This window comes from Lonchura striata, chromosome 15, assembly GCF_050655825.1.
Source record: "Lonchura striata isolate lonStrDom1 chromosome 15, ASM5065582v1, whole genome shotgun sequence".
NCBI classification, from domain to species: Eukaryota; Metazoa; Chordata; class Aves; order Passeriformes; family Estrildidae; genus Lonchura; species Lonchura striata.
In genome coordinates this window covers 4,631,304-4,657,159 of record NC_140717.1, presented here as the reverse complement: position 1 = coordinate 4,657,159, position 25,856 = coordinate 4,631,304, and the positions used below count along the sequence as shown (strand labels likewise).

At 57.4% G+C, this 25,856-nt stretch overlaps 2 protein-coding genes across 6 annotated transcripts in view; both read right to left on the bottom strand.

Annotated features, from left to right (window-relative positions):
• The window catches only part of NOS1 (nitric oxide synthase 1), a 92,546-nt gene extending 86,574 nt beyond the window's left edge, over window positions 1–5,972 (bottom strand). The window contains exon 1 of one of the 2 annotated variants that reach the window (XM_085592959.1): window positions 5,821–5,972. The gene's annotated coding sequence lies outside the window, so the exon portion shown is untranslated. Of the gene's footprint in view, window positions 1–513; window positions 606–5,820 lie in introns of those variants that run through there. The other variant, XM_085592960.1, reaches the window with a different exon arrangement.
• A 4,753-nt stretch (window positions 5,973–10,725) lies between these two features.
• The window catches only part of KSR2 (kinase suppressor of ras 2), an 85,781-nt gene continuing 70,650 nt past the window's right edge, over window positions 10,726–25,856 (bottom strand). For 2 of the 4 annotated variants that reach the window (XM_077787116.2, XM_077787119.2), the window contains 5 exons: window positions 25,069–25,202; window positions 20,826–20,957; window positions 18,314–18,443; window positions 17,080–17,213; window positions 10,726–15,760 (listed from right to left, as the gene is read on the bottom strand). In XM_077787116.2, the coding sequence (XP_077643242.2) occupies window positions 15,754–15,760; window positions 17,080–17,213; window positions 18,314–18,443; window positions 20,826–20,957; window positions 25,069–25,202 (537 nt within the window). In that variant the 3' untranslated portion in view covers window positions 10,726–15,753. Of the gene's footprint in view, window positions 15,761–17,075; window positions 17,214–18,313; window positions 18,444–20,825; window positions 20,958–25,068; window positions 25,203–25,856 lie in introns of those variants that run through there. The other 2 variants (XM_077787118.2, XM_085592932.1) reach the window with 1 other exon arrangement.

Genomic DNA, 25,856 nt, shown 5'->3' with positions numbered 1-25,856 from the left:
GAGCTCGGCGCTGGAGGAAGGAGCGCACGCCTCCCCGCAGGAGACGTTCCTTTCCCTTCCCTTCGGGTGCTTTTCCTTCTCCCTCCCCGCTCCCCACATCCCCGCAGGTGCCCCAAATCTGCCGTGCTGTACCCAAGGCAGAGCACGGCCCTGCCGGCCCCAGCACGGAGGAGAAGCTGAAGGTGCCCAGGTGCAGGAAGGTGCACCTGGGATTGGTTTTGAAGGTTGTCACCACCCTAAAAGCGTCCCGCAGAGTCCCCAGCACGGAGGGAGCTGCCGACCCGCTGGCGGCACCCCCAGCCCACCCCACCGAGGCCAAAGGTGTGTCCGAGGCGGGGAGCGAGCGGAGCCGGCGGACGGCCGGAGATTCCCGGCAGGAATCGGAGCAGCCCCATCCCGCTCCCACCCCGAACAAAGCACAACATCCCGGAAAAACCACAACTCCCCCTTCAGCGTTCCCACCCTCCGGGCCGCCAGAGCCGCCCGAGCTCCCCGGAGCGCCCCCGGCCTTACTTGAGTGCGGAGGGAGCGCGGAGGGGCCGCGGGCAGCGCGCCCCGCCCGGCCCCGCCGCGGCCGGGCCCCGAAAGGAAGAGCAAACAAAAGGCACACACCGAGGCCATGGCTCGTCCGGAGGCAGGGGCTGGCCGGAGCCGGGGGAGGAGGCGCTGGGCAGCGGCAGGAAAAGGGCTCAGCCGGCGCTGGAGCCGCGGGAGGGCTGCGTGAGCCGTGCCCAGCCGGCTGCGCGGTGCCCGCCGCCTTTCCCCCGTGCCACTGCCCCTCGGCGGGGCCGGCAGGGCCCTCGTCCCCTCGCCGGTCACGCCCGGGACCCACCGTGCTCATCGCTCCGGCCAGGACATCCCCTGTGGCTCGCCGGGGTTGGGATGGGGGAAATCGCAGCCGGAGGTTTTGGGGTGATGGGAATGCCCGCCGGGCACTGGGCACCTGGCACCGGGCACAGCCCCGCAGCCGCCGGAGGAGCTGGGTTATTCAGTAACTTTTAATCTCTCCCGCCTGGAAGCTGCTCCACGCCTGCCTAAGCACGGCTGTGAGCTGATTTTCGGGTGTTTAGGGGGGCTGTGCCTCGCCTGGTGGGGCCGGGAAGGAGGGCGAGGATGGGAGAAGCTCCGGGAAAAGCGGGAAAAGCCCAACAACTCTCACTGCCACGGGCACCGGGGATCAGGACCTTCCCTTCCCCAAAACGCTCCTGCCAAAGGTGCAGAGCAGGGAAAGGGCGTTTCCACCCCACAGCACGGCTCTTTCTGCCCGAAACCAAAGGAATTTTATCCATCTCTAAGGAAAGGTTGAATTTTTAACCCGCTGGCAGAGGAGCAGGCAAGGAGCTGCTGCCCTTGACGTGCAGTGGGGTTTGTTTGAGGTTGATCGGAGATAACGGAGCTCTCCGGGCCTTTGGAAGGGTTTTCCATTGATTTTTCCCAGCTCCAAAGGGAGGGAGAGCAGAAAGGCACATCCAGGCTCCTCACCACGACCTCAGCCCCTGCGTGCTGCAAAGTCAGGCGTGCCCGGACAATTAGGAGGCAGCCAAAGGCTGCTGCATTAATTAAAGGAGTCCTTGGAGATTAAATCATCTCCAGGGACCCGTTGTCCCTGTCCCCTCCAATGGTCCCATCCAGCAGGACAAGCTGCACCTCGATCCAACATCAGGTTCTGCTTCAAAGCCCCTGAACATCCCCTGAAACAATTTACTTCTTTAAATTGAAGAGATTTTAACCCCACTGAGAGCCCTGAGCAGGGAGAAATGGGCTTGACCCGCCTATCGCACCAACACGGACGCAGCTCTCTTGCCTCAAAGCCTCAGTTTAACTCGGAGGAGCCAAATAAAAATAAAATAAAAATAGTTTTTGATGTCACATCGCTGTTGTCAACACCTCCAGAGAAAGTCACGCTTCACATGATCCTTCCCATCCCGAGGTGACTCGGACATAGCTCCTGAGAGGAGGAACCCTGCACACCGTCACTCTAAAATCCACTTTTATCCATCTGGGAGCCATTTAATGCAGCATTTCCTATTCCCCAAACCATAATCTACCCCTGCAGCTCTGTCCCAGAGCCATTTAACCAACAGATCTCCATGGGAAGGATTTTGGAGCAGCCACATCCCAGCAGAGGCATCGGGGCAGTGGTTCTGAGCCCCCAGCTGTGGCTTCCAAATCCCAGGAGCCACCCCCAAACACCAACCAGATGGATGGAAATAAGGAGGGAGCAGCAGGAAAAGAGGCTGTGACTGACGGACAGGCCAGTGTTCTCTTGTTAGAATTGAATTTATAGGGGGCTTGGACATCTCCAGCAGCACTGGAGGAAGCCATGGATGGATGGATGGATGGATGGATGGGTGGATGATGGATGGATGGATGGATGGATGGATGGATGGATGGATGGATGGATGGATGGGTGGATGCCCTGGAACTGCAGCCAGGCAGGAACAGGCAGCTCCCACCAGGGAAATTGCTGTTTTTGCAGCTTCCCAAATATTTGAAGGCAGCCCCTTTGCCTTTCCCACCTTATCCCCATGACAAGGGTGGTAGATGCACAACAATTCCCATCTCCCTTTAGGAGAACAGCACATCCTTCCCAGCCACTCATCCCCCAAATTCCCCCCACAACAGGCACCCCAGGGCACATCATCCCATCCAGCAGCATCCCAAACCCTGCACACGGATCCAGCCCGGAGTATCCCCCAGCCGAGCCCAGCTCCCGCTCACCGCTGTGCCCAGAGATGGCCACGGTGTTGTTTCCCAGGAAAACCAGTGCCAGGGCGCTCCGTGGGAGGTGTGGGAGCAGCTCTCAGGGCCAGGTGTATTTAAGGAGTGGGGCTGAGCAGGCATAATGAGACAATCAATCCATTTTCCTCCCGGCGCCTCGGGCAGCTCTGCGCGGAGCCAAGCCCGGGGGCAGGACCTGGGGAAAGGCACTGGTGGGGTCTGCCCAGCCGTGGAGCGAGGAATTCTCACTGCCAGAGGCAGGAAAATCACACAGCCAGAACCAGGGGGTTCTCACTGCCAGAACCAGGGAGTTCCCACAGCCAGAACCAGGGAGTTCCCACAGCCAGAACCAGGGAATTCCCACTGCCAGAACCAGGATATTCCCACAGCCAGAACCAGGGAATTCACACAGCTAGAACCAGGGAATTCTCACTCCCAGAACCAGGGAATTCACACAGCTAGAAACAGGGAATTCTCACTCCCAGAACCAAGGAGTTCCCGCTGCCAGAACCAGGGAATTCTCACTTCAAGAGTCAAGGAATTCTGACAGCCAGAACCAGGGAATTCCCACACCCAGAACCCAGCAATTCCCACTGCCAGAACCAGGGAATTTACACAACCAGAACAAGAGAATTCCCACAGCCAGAACCAGGGAATTCTCACTCCCAGAATCAAAGAATTCTGGCAGCCAGAACCAAGGAATTCACACAATCAGAACCAGGGAATTCACACAGCTAGAACCAGGGAATTCTCACTCCCAGAACCAGGGAATTCACACAGCCAGAACCAAGGAGTTCCCAAAGCCAGAACTGGAGAATTCACACAATCAGAACCAGGGAATGCCCACAATCAGAACCAGGGAATTCCCACAATCAGAACCAGGGAATTCCCACAGCCAGAACCAGGGAATTCCCACCCCCAGAACCAGGGAATTCCCACCCCCAGAACCAGGGAATTCACACAATCAGAACCAGGGAATTCCCGGTGCCAGAACCTCCCCCTTCCCCGTGCAGAGCCTCCCTGCAGCCCTGGGGAGAGCCAGGCTGTGCAGGCTGCCCGTGCAGAGCCGTTCCCACCCAGCAGAGCCGTGCTTCAGCTGCTCCCAAAGCCTGGATGTGCTGCTGGAAATGCAGAGTGAGCTGGGAAGCAGCCCAGGGTTTGGGGTTTGGGGGCTCAGGGGCTGATCCCCTCGTGGGAGGGATCATTCCAGCAGCAAATCCCCCATGGAAGGGGTGAGCAAGGAGCCATCCCCATGCATGATGCTGGAATTGGGCATGAATGGAGCAAGCAGCTGGGAATAAGAGTTAAGGGAAGTTAAATCCCAAAAAAAGAGCTTGGCCATGCGGAGAAAGGGCCCATCGTGCTGAGCATCATCACCCATGGGATTTGCAGGACCAAAAATATCCGAAACCCAATCCAGGGACATCAATCCCAATGTCCAGGAGCTCGGGGGTGGCTGTCCCCGTCTGCAGCCCCTGGACAGCAGCCAGAGCCACCAGAGGCTGTTGGTGTCACCAGGCACAGAGGGACAGCAGGGCCACAAGTGCCACTGCAGCCAGCAAACCAACCTCTGGAAAATCCTCTGGAAAAAAAAAAACAGGTATTCCTGGAGTGAGATTTTCCTTCAGGAATCCTGCTGGGAGCTCCCAGCCCTGCAGCACGGCTGGGGGGAATTTGGCAGCATCGGCGTAGAAGAATAAAATGGACAAAATGTGTTCCAGTCCCTCCCTGCAGAATCCCAGTGATCCCAGGCTTCAATCCCGCATGGAATCACCCTGCTCCAGCTCCCTGCATGGGGATGGCTCCTTGCTCACCCCTTCCATGGGGGATTTGCTGCTGGAATGATCCCTCCCACGAGGGGATCAGCCCCTGAGCCCCCAAACCCCAAACCCTGGGCTGCTTCCCAGCTCACTCTGCATTTCCAGCAGCACATCCAGGCTTTGGGAGCAGCTGAAGCACGGCTCTGCCGGGTGGGAACGGCTCTGCACGGGCAGCCTGCACAGCCTGGCTCTCCCCAGGGCTGCAGGGAGGCTCTGCACGGGGAAGGGAAAGGTTCTGGCACCGGGAATTCCCTGGTTCTGATTGTGTGAATTCCCTGGTTCTGGGGGTGGGAATTCCCTGGTTCTGGGGGTGGGAATTCCCTGGTTCTGATTGTGTGAATTCTCCAGTTCTGGCTTTGGGAACTCCTTTCTTCTGGGAGTGAGAATTCCCTGGTTCTAGCTGTGTAAATTCCCTGGCTCTGGGAGTGGGAATTACTGGGTTTTGCAGTGGGAATTCCTTTGTTCTGGCAGTGGGAGTTCCTTGGTTCAGGCAGTGGGAATTCCTTGGTTCTGGATGTGGGAACTCTTTGGTTCTGGCAGTGTGAATTCCCTGGATTTGGCAGTGGGAATTCCTGGGGTTTGCAGTGGGAATTCCATGGTTCTGGCAGTGGGAATTTCTTGATTTCGGATGGGTGAATTCCCTGGTGCTGGCTGTGGGAACTTTTTTGTTCTGGCAGTGGGAATTCCCTGGTTCTGGCTGTCAGAATTCCCTGGTTCTGGCAGTGGGAATTCCCCGGCTGTGGCCCACGGCCGTGGGGCTGGAGGAGGCTGGAGCTGAGCTGTCCCTGCAGGAGCTGGTGGCTTAGGAGGATGGAAGTTCTGCTGAAGGCTCATCCCCCGTGCCTGGCACCTTCCAGGAGGCTGGAATGTGTCTCTCCACCAGCTGGAAGCGGGGCCATGGAGCCAAGGTACCACAGAGCACCCCTACCCCGTGGCTGGCCCTAGGATGGGGACACAGGGATTTCCTCACGCTCTCCAGAACCTCCTGGGGATGTCTGGCACCCCGAGGTGCTGGGACAGGTCACCCACACCCTGGTGGGACAATTCCCCTCTGGGACACATCCTCCCCTCCAGGTGCCCCGGCACAAACCTCCAGTGTGGGATTGTTTTCCTTCAGCATCACCGACCCTTCCTCACCCCACATGGACCTCACAGCACACCCAGGGTCCCTGACCCCCTCCCACCCCTCATCCAGGCTCAGAAAGCCACCCTATCCCAAAAAAAACCAGGAATAAATAAAAAACGGGGGCACAGGAAAACCTTCAGCGAGTTTTTCTACCTGCTGCTGCCCAGGCACGGCTCGTCTCTCTGGAGGAGGCTGCAGGTGTCGAGTTTAGGGCAAAAAACTGAGGATTGGGAATTTCTTCTCCTTCCCAGAGGAACGGCTCCTGCGCTGGGAGCCCGGCAGGAGCTCACGCAGCGCCGGCACTCACTGGGGTCGGGTTTCTGTCCCCAGGGCAGCGTAAAAATAGAGGTGAGGAAAGAGAATCTGCTGAGCAATGGGGTAGCGGGGCTCGGAGCAGGGCAGCCCCTTCCCCCGGGGCGCTCCCCGGCTGGAATCAATCCCGGGGCTCTCCGCAAAGCGGGATCAGAGCCACGATCCTGTTAAAGGCCGGGTGGCCACCGCACAAGTGGCCGATCAGCCCTGCCCGGAGCTCTCTCTCTCTCGGGGCAGCCCTTAATGAGCTCATCAAGCCCTAATGAAGAAGTGGAGTTTAGCCAGGCAGGACCCCCCCGGGCCGCGCTGGGGTGGCTGCGGGGGGCTCAGCCCAGCCCAGCTCCTCCCGAAAGCACCGGCCCTGTGCTCCTTGCGGCTCCTGAGAAAGGCCAGGCGAGCCTGGGGAGGAGACATAAATCAGAGCCGGGACAATGCCCCATTGTGGGGCTCCGCCACAGCCCCGCGCTGGAGCCCGGCCCGGGGAGCACCGGCACGGGCGGGATGGGCCGGGGATGCGGGGTCAGCCCCAGCCCGCTCCGAGCTGTAATGAACAGGGCTTATGCCTTTATTAATGTTCAGCTCTTTGTTAAAAAGATCAGCTGGGCAGGGGCTCGACGCGGAGCTCACCCCTGCTGCTGTGGCTTTTTCCCGGTAGGCGAAGGGGAAGAAGGTGGCAGAGTGTCCCTGGAGTGTCCGTGCGGGGTCTGTCCCTGGGGTCTGTGCAGGGCCTGTCCCTGGGGTCTGTCCCTGGGGTCTGTGCAGGGTCTGTCCCTGGGGTCTGTCCCTGGGGTCTGTCCCTGGGGTCTGTGCAGAGTCTGTCCCTGGGGTCTGTCCCTGGGGTCTGTCCCTGGGGTCTGTGCAGGGTCTGTCCCTGGGGTCTGTGCAGAGTCTGTCCCTGGGGTCTGTCCCTGGGGTCTGTCCCTGGGGTCTGTACAGAGTCTGTCCCTGGGGTCTGTCCCTGGGGTCTGTCCCTGGGGTCTGTCCCTGGGGTCTGTGCAGGGTCTGTCCCTGGAGTCTGTGCAGAATCTGTCCCTGGGGTCTGTCCCTGGGGTCTGTGCGGGGTCTGTCCCTAGGGTCTGTGCAGGGTCTGTCCCTGGGGGTCTGTCCCTGGGGTCTGTGCGGGGTCTGTCCCTGGGGTCTGTGCGGGGTCTGTCCCTGGGGTCTGTGCAGGGCCTGTCCCTGGGGTCTGTCCCTGGGGTCTGTCCCTGGGGTCTGTACAGAGTCTGTCCCTGGGGTCTGTGCGGGGTCTGTCCCTGGGGTCTGTGCGGGGCCTGTCCCTGGGGTCTGTGCAGGGCCTGTCCCTGGGGTCTGTGCAGGGCCTGTCCCCGGGGTCTGTGCAGGGCCTGTCCCTGGGGTCTCCGTGCAGAGTCTGTCCCTGGAGTCTCCGTGGCACACTGGTAGCCGGAGGTGCAGAGGTGTGCAGTCTGAATCTGAAGTCCAGCAGCAGCTATCTCTCTCCTTCCCTCCTGGGAACACCAGGAAGAGTGTCTGTTCCTTTGTTCCTGCTTCCCACAGCCCAGTCCAGTCTGGTCCCCTGCAGGTTATGGTGACAGGTCAGACACAGACCAGGGATGTGGTTCCCTTTTCCCCAACCAGCATCAATCCAGCCCACTCCACTGTGCCCATATTTTTCATTTAGGGGTGTTTTCATCCCCAAAACCCCCTCCCACGATTCCACCGGTCCATTTTGCATCCCGGTCCTAGTGTGGGTGGGGGTGTAGGTGACTCCCAGGAGCAATTAGCTAATTAACCTTTCAGCGTCAGTACTTCGCTCAAGCCGGAGTGTCCCAGCCAGGCTGTTTTGTTCACAACACGAGCTGTGCCTTCACTGCGGATCGTCCCCCCGAGCCCGCCCGGCCCCGGCTGCTGGCCCCGCCGGTTCTCGGCTCCCCGGAGCTTTTTCTGCTGCTGCTGGGGGCGCAAAGGGGAGCCCAGAGCTGCCCCGGGGGGGACAGCGCCGGGTGCCGCGGGGGCAGAGCCTTGTGCCCCCGGCCAGGACTGCCGGGCACGCCTCGGGGTGGGAGCGCTGGGCTCCAGGATGGTTTGGGTGAATGGAGATGAGAGATCTCTGCAGGCTGCTCTTGGGATATCAGGTGTATTAGGGATGGAGAAAGGTCTTGCTTGGAGCCGCCAGACGCAGCACGTGGTGAGGCTTGAGGGGATCGGGGAGGGGAGAGACAAGAGGATGCTCCAGGAGAGGGTGGAAGTTCCAAGAGAGGGGAAGTTCCAAGAGGACGTCTGGCCCCTCAGAGCCCCTTCTCAGGGGGCTTCAAGGTGGGCTGGAACAAGACTTGGGCCAATGGGGTCACAGACACCTGATGTTTCAGGGGAGGGTTACAGGTGTGGGATGAACAGTACATTTTGGGGGTTGAGATGGAACAGTCCACTTGACCCCAGGACCCATCCGTAGGCAAGGGCATTGTCCGGCTAGCAGGGAGGACTGTTCTCATCCTGGCTGTATTATTTATGAATAATTATATTTATCCATCCTTCCCAACACCTCGGGGTATCGGAGGTGTTAAGTGCGGCTCAATAAACGCCTTAATTTGGGGGCAGAATGACACGAATCAAGGCAGATTCACGTCTGTACCAAGCCCGGTGTGTCCGGAGGGAGGGTGGGTGACCCAAGCAGCACTGGGACATCACGGGGACAGGTTTAGATCCTTCCTGGTGGAAACAGAGGTGGTTTGGTATCTGCAGCATCACAACCGACCCCAGAATTGCAGTACCCCAAAGCAAGTCCTGTTTGATGCTGGAGCACCGTGACTGTGCCCGCAGCACCATGAGCATCCAGCAGGAGCGAGGCCGCGGGCTCAGCCAGCGGCAGCGGGAGCAGAGCTGGAGCGGCCGGCCTGGGGCGGAGCTCCCCGGCACCCCCGGCACCGAGCCGGGAAACGGGAACGGCCCGTGATCCATCCGCAGCGCCGGGGAGCTGAGAGCCACGGGTGAGCGCCCTGCGCACACACACACACACACACACACACACACACACACACAGATCCTCTCCCTGCACACACACACACACACACACACACACACACACACACACGGATACCCTCCCTGCACACACACACACACACACACACACAGAGATCCTCTCCCTGCACACACACACACACACACACACAGAGATCCTCTCCCTGCACACACACACACACATACACACACACACACAGATCCTCTCCCTGCACACACACACACACACACACACACAGATCCTCTCCCTGCACACACACACACACACACACAGAGATCCTCTCCCTGCACACACACACACACACACACACACACACACACAGATCCTCTCCCTGCACACACACACACACACACACACACACACAGATCCTCTCCCTGCACACACACACACACACACAGAGATCCTCTCCCTGCACACACACACACACACACACACACAGAGATCCTCTCCCTGCACACACACACACACATACACACACACACACAGATCCTCTCCCTGCACACACACACACACACACACACACACACACACACACACACAGATCCTCTCCCTGCACACACACACACACACACACACATGGATACCCTCCCTGCACACACACACACACACACACACACACACACACACACACACACACGGATACCCTCCCTGCACACACACACACACACACACACACACACACACACACACACACACGGATACCCTCCCTGCACACACACACACACACACATATCCCACGGGGAGTGTCCAAAGGCACCCCAGCCGCCCTCCAAGGCCGCTGCTCAAGCTGCTTCGGGGATATTTTGGACATTTCTCACCCTCCTGGGGCTGGCATCTCATTACCCACGAGCCAGGAGCGAGCTCAGCCTCCTGCACTGCGCTCTGCGGTGCCGCCACAGCTCTGTCCCCGAGCTGGAGTCACCGGGGCTAACCGGTCACACAGCAGGGCTAACCAGTTACAGACCAGTGCTAACCAGTCACACACCAGTGCTAACTGGTCACACAGCAGGGCTAACCAGTTACACACCAGGGCTAACCAATTACACACCTGGGCCAACCATTCACACACCAGTGCTGACCAGTCACACACCAGTGCCAACCAGTTACACACCAGCGCTGCCCAGTTACACACCAGTGCCAACCAGTTACACACCAGCGCTGCCCAGTTACACACCAGTGCCAACCAGTTACACACCAGCACTGCCCAGTCGCACACTAGTGTCAACCAGTTACACATCAGTGATAACCAGTTACACACCAGTGTTAACCAGTTACACAGCAGGGCTAACCAGTTACACACCAGCACTGCCCAGTCACACACCAGTGCTAACCAGTTACACACCAGTGTTAACCAGTTACACAGCAGCACTGCCCAGTTGCACACCAGCACTGCCCAGTCGCACACCAGTGTCAACCAGTTACACACCAGTGCTAACCAGTTACACACCAGTGTTAACCAGTTACACACCAGTGCTGCCCAGTTGCACACCAGCGCTCACCAGTTCCTCTCAGACCGCTGGCAGCCCTGGGCCCTTACCAAGCCCTGCTCACTGCCCATCCAGGACGTGCCACACGCTGCAGAGCGGGCACCCAGCGGAGCCTCTTCGGCCCCACATCCCATTTCTCCTGCTGGGAGGATCCACCGGAGCAGCCCCTTCCCAGGCAAATCCCCGGGACGCTCCGTGCCCGCCCCCCGCCCGGCCCGAGCCCGCTTTAATTGGTTCCAGCTCCTGCAGGCTCTGAAAGATGAAAAGCCCTCGGCAGGAGAAGTGTGGAGCCTTCATGGTTTATTAATGGCGAGCCATCATTATTTTACCTTTCAAGTGCTCGGGCAGCGGCGAGGAGGGAAGGAGAAGGGGGGAAACCGTGTGAACTTCCCGGGATTTTTCTCCTGCGTCTCCCGGAGCAGCCAAGGCCGCTTTTCCCGAGGGGCTGCGCCCAGATGGATGCTGGCATCCCGGGAGAAGGGCCCGGGAGGGGCAGCAAAGGCGGCAGCAGCTGCCGGAGCCTGCGGGGCTCCCCCGGCCTCCCTCCGGCCCCTCGGCGGGCGCAGCCGCCCGGGATTTATCTCCGCGATCTGCCCAGCCCAGTTCGCTGCTCCCATCCAAGTGTTGCTTGGGAATTATCATCCAAGCGTTGGTTGGGAATCATCATCCCCAAAGCGCTGAGCAGGGAGGGGAAAAAGCGATTTGGCAGCGCTGGACCAGCACAGCCGCTCCCAAATCTCTGGTGGGCTCATCCCGACCCCAGCACGGGTAAAAATCCCGGGATACGGCGAGGACAGGACGCGGAGCAGCACGGGGCAGGGCAAGGTTTTTTCAAATGTGATTTTTTTTTTGTTTTTTGTTTTTTTTTTTCTTTCTTTTTATTGGCATAAATAATTCATACACTGTCACCTCACCAAACACTGCACAAGAAACCACGGGAACAAATGGCTATCCAGGTCTGCAGGTCCCAGAGATTCGCACCCAGCCAGACAGCGGAAATTAGAAATTACTTTCTTCAAGTGTAGAAAACGTTAGAAATGTTCCTGTACAAATTTACAGCGGGGAGAATCCATCGTGCCTTTCTCAGAAATTTTTTTTTTTTTTTTTTTTTTTTGTCTGTGGTTTGTGGGGGTGATTCATATTTTTATTTCTCACCAGCTTCTTTTTTTCTGGAGGTGTTGTTGGTTTTTTTTTTGTTTTTGTTTTTGTTTTTTTTTTTGCAACGACGACAACAAAATATATATATATATATTTATATATATATTTATAAAAAGAAAAAAGGGGGTGGAGGGAGGAAAAAGGAACTGAAAATCAGCTCATTCTGCAGAACTACCATGGAGAAAACGAAGCAGGCCAGCGAGTTCAGTTGGAAACTGTACAGGATTGAGGTCTGTATATATCTATATACATACATATAGAGATATGTATATATATCCATATATACCTTATGTACAAGGCAACGGAACACGGGAATTTACAGGGACCTGAAATTAAAGGCAGCGCTCGCAGCTGACCAAGCTTCCCCCGCAATGTTGGCAACAAAAATAGATAAATTCAAATAAATTCACAGAAAGTCAAATAAATTAAAACAAATTCATAGAAATTCCATGAAATTCAAATAATTTAAAATAAATAAAGGGCAAAGAAAGGAGGAAGGCGTGACCCAGGGCACTTGGGGGGCAGAGAGGGGCTCAGCACAGAGCCCTTCTCCTCACACAGCCAAAGAGGCCGAGTTCCAGGCACCAGCTCTTCCATGGAATCCTAAATTGGCACGGGCGTTGGGAGGGAATTTTTCCTGCTGAGGGCAGGCACAGGGTGCCCAGAGCAGCCGTGGCTGCCCCTGGGTCCCTGGCAGTGCCCAGGGCAGGCTGGGCACCGGGGCTGGAGCAGCCTGGGATTGTGGATTGTCCCGCCCGTGGGTTTGAGGTCCCTTCCAAGCCAAACCCTTCCGTAATTCCAGGCTCTAGGAAAGGCTGAGCAGCTCCTCCACCTCCAAGACATTCATTTCTGCCTCCTGTCCATCCCAGATCTGCGCCACCGCAGCTCCCGCCGCGCTCAAGGACTGGGTAAAAGCCATGGGGCCGAACCCTGAGCTCGGCATTCCCAGAAACTGCCCGGCCAGGGCTCAGCGAGGGTTTGGGAATCTCTGGGGAAAGGGAAAGAGAAGAAGAAACCAGAGCAGGGAATAAACTTCAGCAGCCAAAAGAGGACACGGAGCTTTGGGGCCACACTGGGAGAGTCCACACGACCCAGCCCCGGCCCTGGTGACCCCGATCAGCACCGAAATGCTGGAAAACCTCGGGAAGAGAGGGGAGGGTGATGGGGAATGAGCAGCAGGGCTGGGCCAGGAGAGCATCACTGCGGGGTGAGAGCTGCCCTGGGGCCGGGGCGGCTCCTGCATCCCAAAGGCAGCGCCGGGCTAAGCCCGGCTTGGCTGGAAATAGGCTCGGATCTCTGCTGGCTGCAGCTAAACCGAGCTCCGGATGGACCCTCTCCCTCCTTCGGAGCTCTCCTAGAGGCTGGTGTGGAGCTGCTCCTGCAGTCCCTCCCTGCTGAAGCGCTGGATATTTATAAACCGGGCCAAAGGAGGAAAAAAAAAAATCCTTCACAAAGGCAGAGTCAAAAAAACCCCAGACAGCAACGACAACAAAAATAAGATTTGTTGGTTTGGTGGGTGGGGTTTTGTTTAAATAACTAAGAGTTTAAAAATAAGAAGGAATGATGGAAATAGGGTGGCAGCCTGGACAACTGGAATGGAAGGGAAGGAGCTGCTCCTCGGAGCTCATTTGGGATAAATTCAGGACAGCTCGTTTGCCATCGATGCCATTGTGCTGTGCCTGTGGCTGTACCACAGCGAGGGGAGAGGGGAGGAAGAGGGTGGAGGGCAGGGAGAGGTTGGCTGTAGGAATATTTAGTTTCTTCCAGACGCCCAAAATCCAGTGGAGAAAGGTGTGGAACGAGACAGGACAAGGAGAATGGCTCTGAAGTGAAAGAGGGCGGAGTTAAATGGGAAATTAGGAAGGAATTGTTCCTCGGGAGGGTGGAGGATGGAATTCCCAGGGAAGCTGTGGCTGCCCCTGGATCCCTGGAATGTCCCAGGCCAGGCTGGGTGGGGCTTGGAGCAGCCTGGGACAGTGGGAGGTGTCCCTGCCATGGCAGGGGTGGGGTGGGATGAGCTTTGAGGTCCTTTCCCACTTCCCACCCAACCCATTCCATGGTTCTGTGCAGAGGCTGCAGCCCAGTGAGGCCCTGACACCACGGGGGAGCCCGCCCGACACCCAGCACCCCTCAGCTCAGTGTTCCCTCCACTCCTGGCCCATGAAACCCACCAGGAGCCTGCAGCAGCTCGGAGACCCCACGGGGGACACATCAAGGTGACACCACCTGGGACACAGGGAGCAAACCCACGATGGCCCCAAGACAGATCTCGTCCCTTCCGCCACAGATCCACACAACATCCACAGCCCTGTGCCACCCTGGAGATGACCTCCAGCCCTGGTGTCACCTTCCTCCTCCTTCCAACACCTTTCCCTGCCTGCTGCTGCCCTGGGAATTGCCACCTGCTCAGAGCCCACACCCCACAGCCAGCAGGACACCGCTGCCTCTGGAGGGGGGCTGGGGATTGGTGACACCTCCCCGTGCCCCCCCCAGCACCCAAAACCTCTGGGCAAGGATCTGGTGAGCATTTTGAAGGCATTGGTGAGAGCTCAGAGAGGTTTTAGTGCAAGGTTTGTGTTTAGTGCGGAGGGAGGGCGGGGGGGAGCAGCCCCAGGGACCCCCATTGTGCTGCCGGGGCAGGGAGCAGTTAACCCAAACCAGGGCTCAGCCCCAAAAGCCATCCTGCCCCATCCCAGCTCCATGCACTGCCTCCCATCCCAAAAACACCAGCAGGAGACTCCCCCAGATCCTTCTGTCGGCTGGATCCGCCCCTCCCTGCTCCTGCCCACCTTGGAATTTTCACACATGCACACGTGGGGGTTTTAATACCCCCACAATTAAAATCCCATCTCAGCCCAGCTGCAATTAAGTTTCTAATCTTCATTTACTTATGCTAAAGCACTCCCAACACCAGCGAGGAGGAGCTGGAGCAGCAGCCAGACAAAGCAGGGCTGCTTGGGTTTGCAAAGCCTCGTCACGGCTCCAAATTAAAGCGAACTGAGACTACAATTGAATTATCTGGGATGGTTCCTGTCAAGCAATTATGCTCCATGAGAGCCTGGGAATGCAATTTGCTCTCATCTGACAGCTCATCCGAGGGGCTGGAGGGCCTATCCGAGCTGGGGGGGAGAGGGAAATACCAGCACGTGGAATTCAGATGGCAACTGCAGCTCCCAGAGAGAATTTTTGGGGAAACTCTGGGATTTGGCTGATGGGAGGTGAGCAGGTGGGGGGAAATGGTGCTGGGCATGGCTGAGATGTGCCAGAGTGGGGCTGGGAGCTGCTCTGTACAACCAGAGCCTGCCTGCATTCCCAGCCGCAGGAATGAGCCCGGGAAGGCCACAGGAGAGAGGATGGACCCCAATCCCTGCTGCCCTGCTGTGCCCAGCCCCAGAGCAGCCCCAAAGCCCGGCTTTTGGGAGCGAGGAGCAGAGGCAGGAGCAGGGCAGTGATGGGGAGCGAGGGAGCAGGGCTGGCTGGTGAGACACACCCCGGGAGCCGCGGATGAATTAACGGGAATGCGGAGATGCGCCCCGCTGGCACGGAGACCCGCGGGGGGACACCAAAGTGGCCGCGGCCGGGAGGGAGAGAAGCCACTTGTGAAAGGTCAGCGCTGCCCACCAAGGGGCTGCGGGGGCAGCGGGACAGACGCATTTCCCCGCGGGGGACAGCTAATGGCAGTGGCACTCCCTGGCCCCGCAGGATCCGGGGATAAACTCACGAATCAGCGACATTCTCCCCCCTTTTTTTTTTTCCACGACGAAACCGCAAAGAAAGAAATAAAGGGAATTAAATAAACCCACGGAGAACCGAGAACAAGCCCTCCCCGGCCGAGCGTCGTCGTGAGCGGCCGGATGGGGATCAGAGGAGCCCCGGGGATGAACTGAAGTCATTGTCCTGTGGGTCACCGCTGCTCGGGGCTTCTGTCCCCGGAGCCACCGCCCGTGCGCGGAGAGCCGCCCGCTGGCCCCGTCCCGCTGCCGGGGCTGCTCCGGCTCCTGCCCCCGCGCCGGGAGGGCGCCCGGGATGATGAAACGCCGCGGGGGGAGAGTCTCGGTCCCGCTGTCCGCCCCGCTGCTCCTCCGTAGCGCAGAGCGGGGAGGAAGAGGAGACCCGCTGGGGGAGGAAGGCACCGTCCCGTAACTCCTCCCGTCACAGCCTGGAGGGGACACAAGGAGCAGAGTCAGCACCCGGCGCCTCCTCCCGTGGGAACGGGGGGGTTGCAGGGAAGATTTTTTTGGGGGAAAAAAGCCTCCTGGAACGGCTTTGCCACTGAGATGCTCCCAAAAGCTGCGGCACCGGGGGAAGCCCTGAGCTCCTGCACCTCTCTGCCATCCCTGCCCGGCTCCTGGAGCATCATCCAGAGGGGAAAGGGCTCCTTGGGTACCGCTCCCATCCCTGCATCCAGGATCCCGCGGGCTTTTGTGCCCCGATGCCTTGGATCCAGAGCCGGGGTACCACAGCCAGCTCATCCCTGTACACAGCCGGGATTCCTAGACCCAGCAGGACCTAACGGGAACCTTCCAGGACCTAACAGGAACAACAGCCAGAGCCGAGTCCCCGTGAGGGAATCAGCTCCCGTGGAAAGCTGAGCTGGAACATCCTGATTAGCCAAAGATCGGGTAATTAACAGGGAGCTGCGGGGCAACCCCAGCCCAGGGCAGGCAGAGCGTGGCTCAGCGACTGGAAAAACCATTCCCAAACCCAGCGGAGCAATTCTGCCCTGGGGCCCGGCATCCTCCAGCAGCTCCTGCCCGGCTGCCGGAGCCGCCCTGGTGCCTGCTTGGAGCGCGGCTCGGGAATTAACTCCGCTCCTGATTAACATCTCCCGCTCCCGGAGCTTTGGGGGACCCCTGGCCGCGGCATTTGCGGGTTCCCGGCAGCCCCCCGGGGACAGGGAGTGGCACCGGGGACATTCCAGGCGCTCTTGGGGCCGCCCGGATAAGGAAGAGAGGCAGTTTGTTAGCAGCAGCAGGAGAAATCGGCATCTCCCACCCGCTGTAAGGACCAAGAGCGATTCCTGAAGCGCCCAAAATGTCCTCACTCCTCTCCCCGAGCTGACATCTCCTTCCCTCCATCCATTCCCATCTCCAGCCTCCGGGGATGCACGCTGGGAGCAGGAAAAATCCCCCCCGTGAATGCCACCCCCGCACGGGCGAGATTTTGGTTCTATTTGTCACAACATGACAAATTCCAGGGAGGAAAATGAGTTTCTAAGTGATTGCTCCACGCTTTGCCTGCTGCTCCCAATAGGGCAGATTCCAAAATCCCAACTGGGGACCCACCGACGCCGTTCCCCGGAGCACAGGGACGTGACTAAGCCAAAGCAACGGGGCAGAGCAGGATTTGGCCATGGGAGGAGAAGGGATCAGGCTGGAAGCTGTGACGGCTGAGGGGCTGGGAAGGATCCCTGGGCAGGGCATTCCCCCATCCGTGAAATCCGGGAACGCGGGAGGACGGGCAGGGGTGGGCACTTACTCTGCCGACTTCCAGAAGTGGCCGGGGTGGGAAAGGCGGCGGTTGCGCTTTGGCAGTTTCTCCAGCATGTCCATGAGCTTGGTGAAGGTGGGTCTCTCCTCCTGCTCGTAGGCCCAGCAGAACAGGAGGATGTCCTGGAGCCACGGGGAGAGCGCGTGAGGGAACCCAGCCAGGCCCTTTCCCAGCGGGAATTGAGCCAGTCCCGCTCCCACCACAGCCCTCGCCCCCGACGGCCACGCCACGAGGACCACAAGGACCATGAGGACCACAAGGACCACGAGGATCACAAGTACAACATCCTCGGGAAGGGCTGGGATGGAGGGAATGTGTCCATCCTATGAGGAGCCATCTCCATCATTGGATTCCTGTTAAGGATGGGGATGGAAGGGATGTGTCCATCCCATGAGGAGCCATTTCCATCACTGAATTCTCGTGAAGAACTGAGATGGAGGAGTTATGTCCATCCCATGAGGCTCTGACTCCATGATTTGATTCCTGTTAAGGATTGGGATGGAAGGGATGTGCCCAGCCCATGAGGAGACATCTCCATCACTGGATTTTTGGGAGAGGCTGGGATGGAGGGCATGTATCCATCCCACAAGGAGCCATCTCCATCACCACATCCTTGGGAAGGATTTGGATGGAGGGCATGTATCCATCCCATGAGGAGCCTTTTCCATCACTGAATTCTCAGTAAAGGCTGGGATGGAAGGGATGTGTCCATCCACGAGGAGCCATCTCCATCACTGGATCCTTATGAAGGGATGAGATGAGGGAATGTGTCCATCCTATGAGGAGCCATCTCCATCACTGGATTCTTGGGAAAGGCTGGGATGGAAGGGATGTGTCCATCCCATGAGGAGCCATCTCCATCACTGGATTCTTGGGAAAGGCTGGGATGGAAGGGATGTGTCCATCCCATGAGGAGCCATCTCCATCACTGGATTCTTGGGAAAGGCTGGTATGGAGGGAACGTGCCCAACCCACGAGAATCCCACTTGCATCCCCACATCCTCACGAAAGGCTGGGATGAAGGGAGGGTGTCCATCCCACGAGCACCCATCTCCATCCCACATCCTTGGGAAGGGCTGGAGCAAAGGGAACGCTCAGGCTGAGCTCAGCAGCAGGCCCAGGCCTGGCTGGATGAGACGGGCAGATCCAGAGGGTTTTCCCAAGGGCCCCACCAGCCATGTCCCAATCCATGCACACCCACACAGGGCCCCGCAGCACCTACCGAGATCTCCTTGCCCATCCCGATCTGGCTGAGGTTGGGCTTCATGCCCCTTCCCACCTGCCAGATTATCGCCTCCGCTGGCTGTGTCTTGAAGGGCCATTCCCGGGCGTGCAGCTCGTACCAGATGGTGCTGGTGGGAGACACTGGGAATTAGGGATTCAGGATGGGGAGGTGTCCGGCCACTGCACCCACATCCAAAGTCCTTCCCTGCTCCAGAACCACCTTGTCTGGGAGATGCTTCATCCCAGGTGACACCAGAGGTGCTCAGCCCTCGATACAGAGGTGTCACCTCTCCCATTTCCCTGGAGCGAGCTCTGATTCCAGAGATCCCAGCCCGTGGGAAGGAGGACAGAGGCTGATGGAGGCCCAGGCAGAGCCATGCTGTGACATCAAGTGGGATTGTCCCACCGGGGTGCAACAGCACTGCCCATGGAGCAGCTGAAGAGACGATGGCGGGGCTGCAGCTGCCACTCCAGCAGAATCCCAGGAAGGGATGAGCCCAAGAATTCCCTTTCACTCCAGCTTTTCCCTTTTTCTCCTCCAAAAAGCTCTCCAAGCTCCAAAATTCCATCCAAGCCATGCCATGACCCGTCCCAGGTGGCCTCACCAGGATGGCCACGTGAAGCCCCGGCCATCTGCTCCCGCTCTCATCGCTAAGCCAAGCCCTCTTTTCCGTGAGGAATCCCAAATCCAAGGGAATATCCCAAAACAAGGGCATCACCGGTGGGCACCCCTGTGGTTTTCCGCCCCCGCTACTGCCTGGAAGTTTTGCATCATCATTTTCTGGCACCCGGAGCCTGGATGGGCCTGGATTCCCACAGTGCAGCCCCACTGTCCAAGGCAGATTCCCTGGATCTGATTTATCCTCCCAGGGATGCCCTCGTGATCACTAAAAGTATCAAAACCCAGGGTTAAATCACACCAGGGTGGACAAAATCTGTCTGAAAAAAGAAAAGATTCCTCCCTGGGTTAGAGAAGGGTTAGGGAAGCTCCCTGATTTCAGGAATTGGAATTCTTCTGATTTTGCACAGTTCGACTGGAAATCTCAAAAAAAAAAAAAAAAATTGAATAATGGGAGAGTTATTTGGGTGCAGAGGAATGGGGGGCTTGGGCACAGGACAAAATCCTCAGGAGGAGCATCCAAGCATCCTCAGATTGGATTTAACACATCCAGGGTGTTAATTCCAGTTTCTCACTGGGAGTTTTTGTCATCTTTAAAAGATCTTTTCCTCTTGCTGTCCCTGATCCCCAAATCCCTGGAGGGAAGTGACCTCTCTGGATCATCCCTGAGCCTCCAGGCCTTGATGGAGAGCAGCAGAAACAAGAAAGAGGGAAAACGTGGAGAAACCTTTTCATCTTTTCAGGAAACTCACGCTTTCCATAAGGGCAGAGCTCACAATTGAGGAAAAAAAGGGAAAATTACGTCTCCCCACCCACTCTCACTTAGTTGGATACGATCCTTTAATTACCTCTTTATTTCTGTGCTGAAGTTGTACCTCAGGGAGGGCAAAAATAAAAAAGAGCCAGACCCTTCCAGCTGTAATTACTGTGGGTTTGATGGGAATATTGCCTCGGATAACGGGCCCACGCTCCCTAATCCCGCAGCCTTCGAGGTATCCATGAGAAAATTAATCCTCTGGGTAAAGAGGAAAGGTTTTGGGAAAGGTTTAGCAGGGTGGAATTGGGCTCGTGCCCTCAGGGAGGTTTGTGGGCAGAAAAAGGGCAGGAGAAATGAACTGGTTTGCTGAGGAAAACTTAGGAATTCTCATTTTCTTGGCTTTTGGCAACTGCTCGTAGGGCTGGCACCACCATCAGCCCCCTGCAGAGGCTGGAGGGTGAATTGGGATGTCCAGGGGCTTCAAAGCTGTGCCCCCAACCTTTGGCATCCCCATCCACCATCCAAGCACTTTCTTCACAGTCCCCACCCCAGGAGGATGCAGGGGAGAGATGAAGCCAGGCTGACATCCCCAGGATATTCTGGATCCCATTCCCTGGAGCCACCCGGATCTGTGGCCAAAACAGGAAGATTTGGTAATTTAGAGAGAACTGGGGTGTCCAGGGGCTCATGGCTCCAACCTTTGACATCTCCATCATCCAAGCACCTCCTCATTGGTACCTGCCCCAGGAGGGTGCAGGCAGAGACGATGCCAGGCTGGCATTCCCAGTGGGACACTCTGGATCCCAACGCCCAGCACCACTCTGGTCCAAAAGAGGAGCAGTTGGTAATTTTGGGAGAACTGGGGTCTCCAGGGGCTTCCAGAGCTCTGTTTCCACCCCAGCTGGCATCCTCAGGATACTCTGGATCCCATTACCCAGAGCCAGGGGGATTTGGTGATTTAAGGATGCTTTCACTCCAAATTTCTCGAAGCGGGAATGTTCTCCCAGCCCAGCATGGGAATTCCAGCAGCGTCCCCTTGGATTTGGGACAAGCCAAGAGCCTCCTCATCCCCTCCTGTGCCCAGAGCAGCTCCCACCTGACCCAGCCACCCCAGACCCCTGCCCCGGGACTCACCCCAGTGCAAAGACATCCGAGTGCTTGGAGAAGGGCAGCTTGTCCTCCTCGGTGTCGGGAGAGAGCTGCCGGATGATCTCGGGGGCCAGGTGGCACAGCCATCCGTTCTGGATGCGCAGCTTGTTCTCCCTCCTGCCAGGACACGGAGCCGTGGCTGCCCCGGGCCAGGGCAGCAGCGCAGCCCCAGCTGCCCACCCTCCTCCCAGGGACTGAAACCTGCTTTTGCCCCCTTGCAAAGTCAGGTTTTAACCCTGCCATGGAAATGTTGGCGTCGTTGTCCTTGCCCAGGCAGCAGGACAAAAGTGGGACATGGGATGGTGGTTCCTGCTGGGACATGGAGCCAGGTTCCTGCTGGGACATGGGTACCCCGGGCCACAGCACCACCACAGCCCCAGCTGCCCACCCTCCTCCCAGGGATTGAAACCTGTTTTTCCCCACAGCATCCTTGCAAAGTCAGGTTTTAACCCTCCTCTGGAAATGCTGGCACAGCTGTCCCTGTGCCCAGGCAGCAGGACAAAATTGGGGCATGGGATGGTGGTTCCTGCTGGGACACGGAGCTGGAGCTGTGGGTACACTGGGGCACAGCACCACCACAGCCCCAGTGAGCAGCCCCCAGCTTCCCACCCTCCTCCCAAGGTTTCTAAGCCTGGTTTTCACTAAGTCATTCTTGCAAAGACAGGTTTTAACCCTGTCCTGGTAATGATGGCACAGCTATCCCTGCCAAGCAGCAGGACAAAATTGGATGGTGGTTCCTGCCAGGACACAGAGCTGGAGCTGTGGGCACACCAGGGCACAGCACCACCACATTCCCAGCTTCCCACCCTCTTCCCGAGGTTTTTAAGCCTGGTTTTCCCCACATCATCCTTGCAAAGTCAGGTTTTAACCCTGCTCTGAGAAACATCCCTGCCAGGCAGCAGGACAAAATTGAGGTACAGGATGGTGCTTTAGGAGAACTTTGGCTCTTCCAGGCTGGTGATGGGGATTTAGGATCTGCTGGGGCTCCTGCTGTGCCCTTTGCACCAAAACCCCTTAAAGAATCCAGGGGTAAAGTGGGGATGAATTGGAGCAGGAAACTGGACAGGGAACCACAAAGTGCCTGTTCCAAGCAAACCCATCCTGAAGACACAGCCTGGGAATTGATGTTTTCAGGTGTTTGGCCCCAAAACAGCCCCTCCTCCAAGCCTCCAGTGGCACTTCCCATGGGAGCAGCCTGGCTTTGTAACAACCCCTCATTTCACCTCCTCTGTCCTTCCTCCACCTCCCCGGGCTCCCCCTGCTCGGGATAAACACATTGGAATCCTTTGGCCAACAGCTGAGGATGACACTGGTGACTTCTCCATCCCTTACGTCCTCCAGCAGGCCCCTGGGATACACTGCTGGCTCCAAAATCCCTGGATCATCAGCAGTGGTGCCACCTCCATCGTGTCTGAGCCCAGGTCCAGCAGCAGGAGGGAACAAAACTGTCCCACCTCGCGCTGGGCTGGAGAGGGAAGAGCCCGCTGGCTCCTGCCAGGAATTTCTCCTTGTTTGGGCTCAGAACCCTCCCGGATATGGGGATGAACAGGGCTAAGGGATGGCTGTGGGGTCATCTGTCCTCCTGAATGCCAGCCCGGGGCTACAATCCCACGGGACACTCTCCAGGGATGGGGTTTCACCTCGGAGCTGGCTCACAATCCCAAATTGGCACAACCCGGATCCTCCCGCCTGCAAAGCCCTCCCCATCCCCAGTGACAGCCGTGACCAGAGGGAGCCCCTCCCTCGGGAGGGACACTGCCACTGCGGGGCATCGCTGATGAAGGCTCCTTGTCCCCTCTGGGGTGGCCGTGGCTCCTCTCCACCCACAGCACGGCAATCAGCGGCTCCGGCGCCGCTCGGACCCTCCGGATGGCAGGAAAAGCTCTCGGGCACAGAGGGGAGGCTTTCAGCTGCCCAGCACCCCCTCCACCCTCCAGCTCTTAATTACAAACCAGCATTAAGCACCTGGGCAATTAAAAAGGCTCGGGCTGGCTCATCCTTCCCTGTGCCTGCCTCTCCTTCACTTGGATCTGCTCCAGCATCCTCAGCAAGGCTGGGTTTGCTCCTGGGGCTTTTATTTCTGCTTTTTTTTCTGCTCTGGGACATTCCACAGGCAGCCTCGGGGTGCTCCAGGGACTGGATTGGCACAGCTCATCCCTGGCCAAGCTTCTGTGGGTTATGAGCTCCCTGCAGTGAGGGCTGGGCTTTAATGGGGTCCCAGAAGTGGCTCAATTACAGCAGTTTGAGGGTTTATGACCAGAGTTCACCGGACTTCACAACCACACCCAGCCGAGCATCTTCCAAGCTACCCCCAGGGCAAAAGAGCTCCTCAGACTCCTCAAGACCCACCTCGTGCTCCTCCTAATTCCAGAGCAGCCCCGCGGAGCCCAAGAACATTTAAATAAAGGAGGAATAAATCTGATTTCAGCAGGATGAGGCCCCCAGGTCACCAAATCTCTTCAGGAAGTGTTTTAAGCCCAGCAAAACCAGCTGAAGAAATGTCACCATCACCTGACCTCTAAAAATTTGCTTCCTTCTCAACAGATGTTTTTCCAAGCCTCTAAAGACCCAAAACTGAGATTTATCTCCAGTCTTCATCTGAGAGACACCAAAACCAGCAAAAACCCACCCTGAAAAGGGGAGACCAGACCTACAGACACTTCCTGTTCCAAAATTCATGGTGGCTGAGGATCCCTTCTCTCCTCTCAGCTCCCCTCCAGCAGAAAACATCTGCTACCAGCAGCCCAGGGCACACATTTTCTCATTTTCTCCATTTTTTCCAGCAAAACCCTGCTCATTTCCATCCAGCCTTGCTTTCCTGGCCGTCCTTCCTCTCCTGAGACATCTCCTGGGTTCTGACCCCACAAGGGACATCCCAATCTTGGGCAGAGGTGGCCACATATCGACCACCTCATCAGAAACCCCATCCCCCCATTTCTGATTCCATCTCTGGAGCATCCCTGACCTTCACAGCGAAGATTCCTGACCAAACGTGGGTTGTTTTGCCCAAATCCTCATTCCCAGCTGGAAGGAGCTGTGCCTTCCTCCTGGCAGGCCCTGAATCCCAAACCCCCCACCCAGCAGCCAAACCAGAGGCAAATCCCGATTTGCCACAGCGGGAGATCCTGATTTCCTGGCTTTGCAAAGTTTTTGGCCAAGTTTGTGCTGAAATCCATTGATATTCATCCAGGCAGAGTGGAAAATCTGGGAGTGCATGGTGTGGGATGGAGAGAGGCGGCCGCTGCCGTTTCCTCTAATCCTTTGAAATCATCACTGGGAAATTGGGGGAAAAATCCATCATTTCCAAAGTGCTTGTTATCTCCTGAGCATCTCTGCCATGGAGATGGAAGGACCAGGAGAAAACTGCCCAGGCTTGGGCTGTGCTGCTCCCTGCACAAAGGGCTTAGAGGGAAATCCAACATGAAGGATTTAGGGGGGAAGGTGGGAAAAGTCAGCAATCTTCTTATTCCCCACTTGAAAAAACATGGAAAATATAATATCTGCTCTTCCTTCCCCACTTCTTTTTTCCACCCCAGATTTGCTTTTCCTCCTTTCCACAGCTGCTGGAACTCTTTTCCCTGCCATTCCTACAACTGGAAAACCTCCCAAACTACCGGGAAAAGAAATTTAATAAGGAACATTTACCAAAACCTTCCGATTTAAACCCTCCGAAACCCCAAAATGTCACAATGCTGTGAAAGTCCCAAGCTTGGCTCTCGTTTTCCATGTCTTGCTCCATGCCCAGCACAGACACCACGGCCAGATGTGTGTGACTCCCAAAATGTCACAGGAGCGGGGACAGCACAGGGATGGCATCGCTCAATCCAGGCAGGAGATGAAGCAGATGCCAGGGAATTATAACGATGGAAAGGGAAAAGCCAAGGAACGAGCCAGCCCTGCTGCCACAGGAGCATCTCCTGGCTGGCTGCAGGGTGGTTTGGCCATGGAAATGATGCATCCCATGGGAAGAGGTTGGTGCAAGGGGCACAATCTGCCTCTCTGAACCAAAACTCCGGAGGCTCACACGCGGCATCGTGTTCCTTCCTGCGGATCAAACCCAACTCCCTTTGAACAGAGCAGCCCCACGGCACTCAAAGGCCCCTTAAACTCCTGCCTGCTGAGGCTGGGGACACAAAGAATCACTTGGAGAGGGTTTTTTTGGGATCTTTCCCCACATTCCCAGCTTTAGGGCACGGGGAGGAGCTCCAGTGCGTCCATGTCCTCCTACCTGCCCGCTTGGAGAACCCCGGAGATGCTGAAGAGCCCGAAGTCGGTGATCACCACCTTCCCGTTGTCGTAGAAGACATTCTTGGACTTGAGGTCCTTGTGGAGGATGCCCTTGGCATGCAGATATCCCATTCCCTGGGATGGAACAGAGAGAGGAAAACACCCCGAGGTCACACAGGTGGCACAAACGGGCGGGATAACGCCGGAGCGGCGCCGTTCCCATGGGATCCACGAGCCAGCAGGGCACATCCAAGCTGGACCACCTCCCCAAAGGGCCCTGTGGGACGGGGAAGTGTCTGGAGGGGATGGGCTCCTGGAGGGAGATGGGATTGTGGAGTGGGTGTCCCAGCTGCCACGGCGCCCACTCATCTTCCTGATTAATCGATTCCACAGGAAAAATGAGCGGCAAGCCCACCCGGCGGCCGCTCCTCCGGAATCCTCCGCTGGGAAATGGATGGTGATGATGTTTTCGCCTCCGTTTTTTTGGGGGCTGGCAGAGGAGGGTAATAAGTCACTGCTCCCCACAGCCCTGGCGGAGCCATCGGCGCTTCCGACGGCCCCATCCGCCTGGAAACGGGCTCCTCGCAGGAGTCCTGCCTTCATTCCTTCCCCCCAGGAAAAACTGCTCGGCGGTTAATTAAAATTACTGCTAATGAGGCACAAAAAGGCCATGGGTGGGAAATCCAAACTCTCCTGTTTAGCCTCGGCAAATCAAGCAGACTGCCGGCAGCTCCGCGTGGCGGATGTTCAGCTCCGCGGGATAATTCTGGGAATGGGGAGGGGGATAAA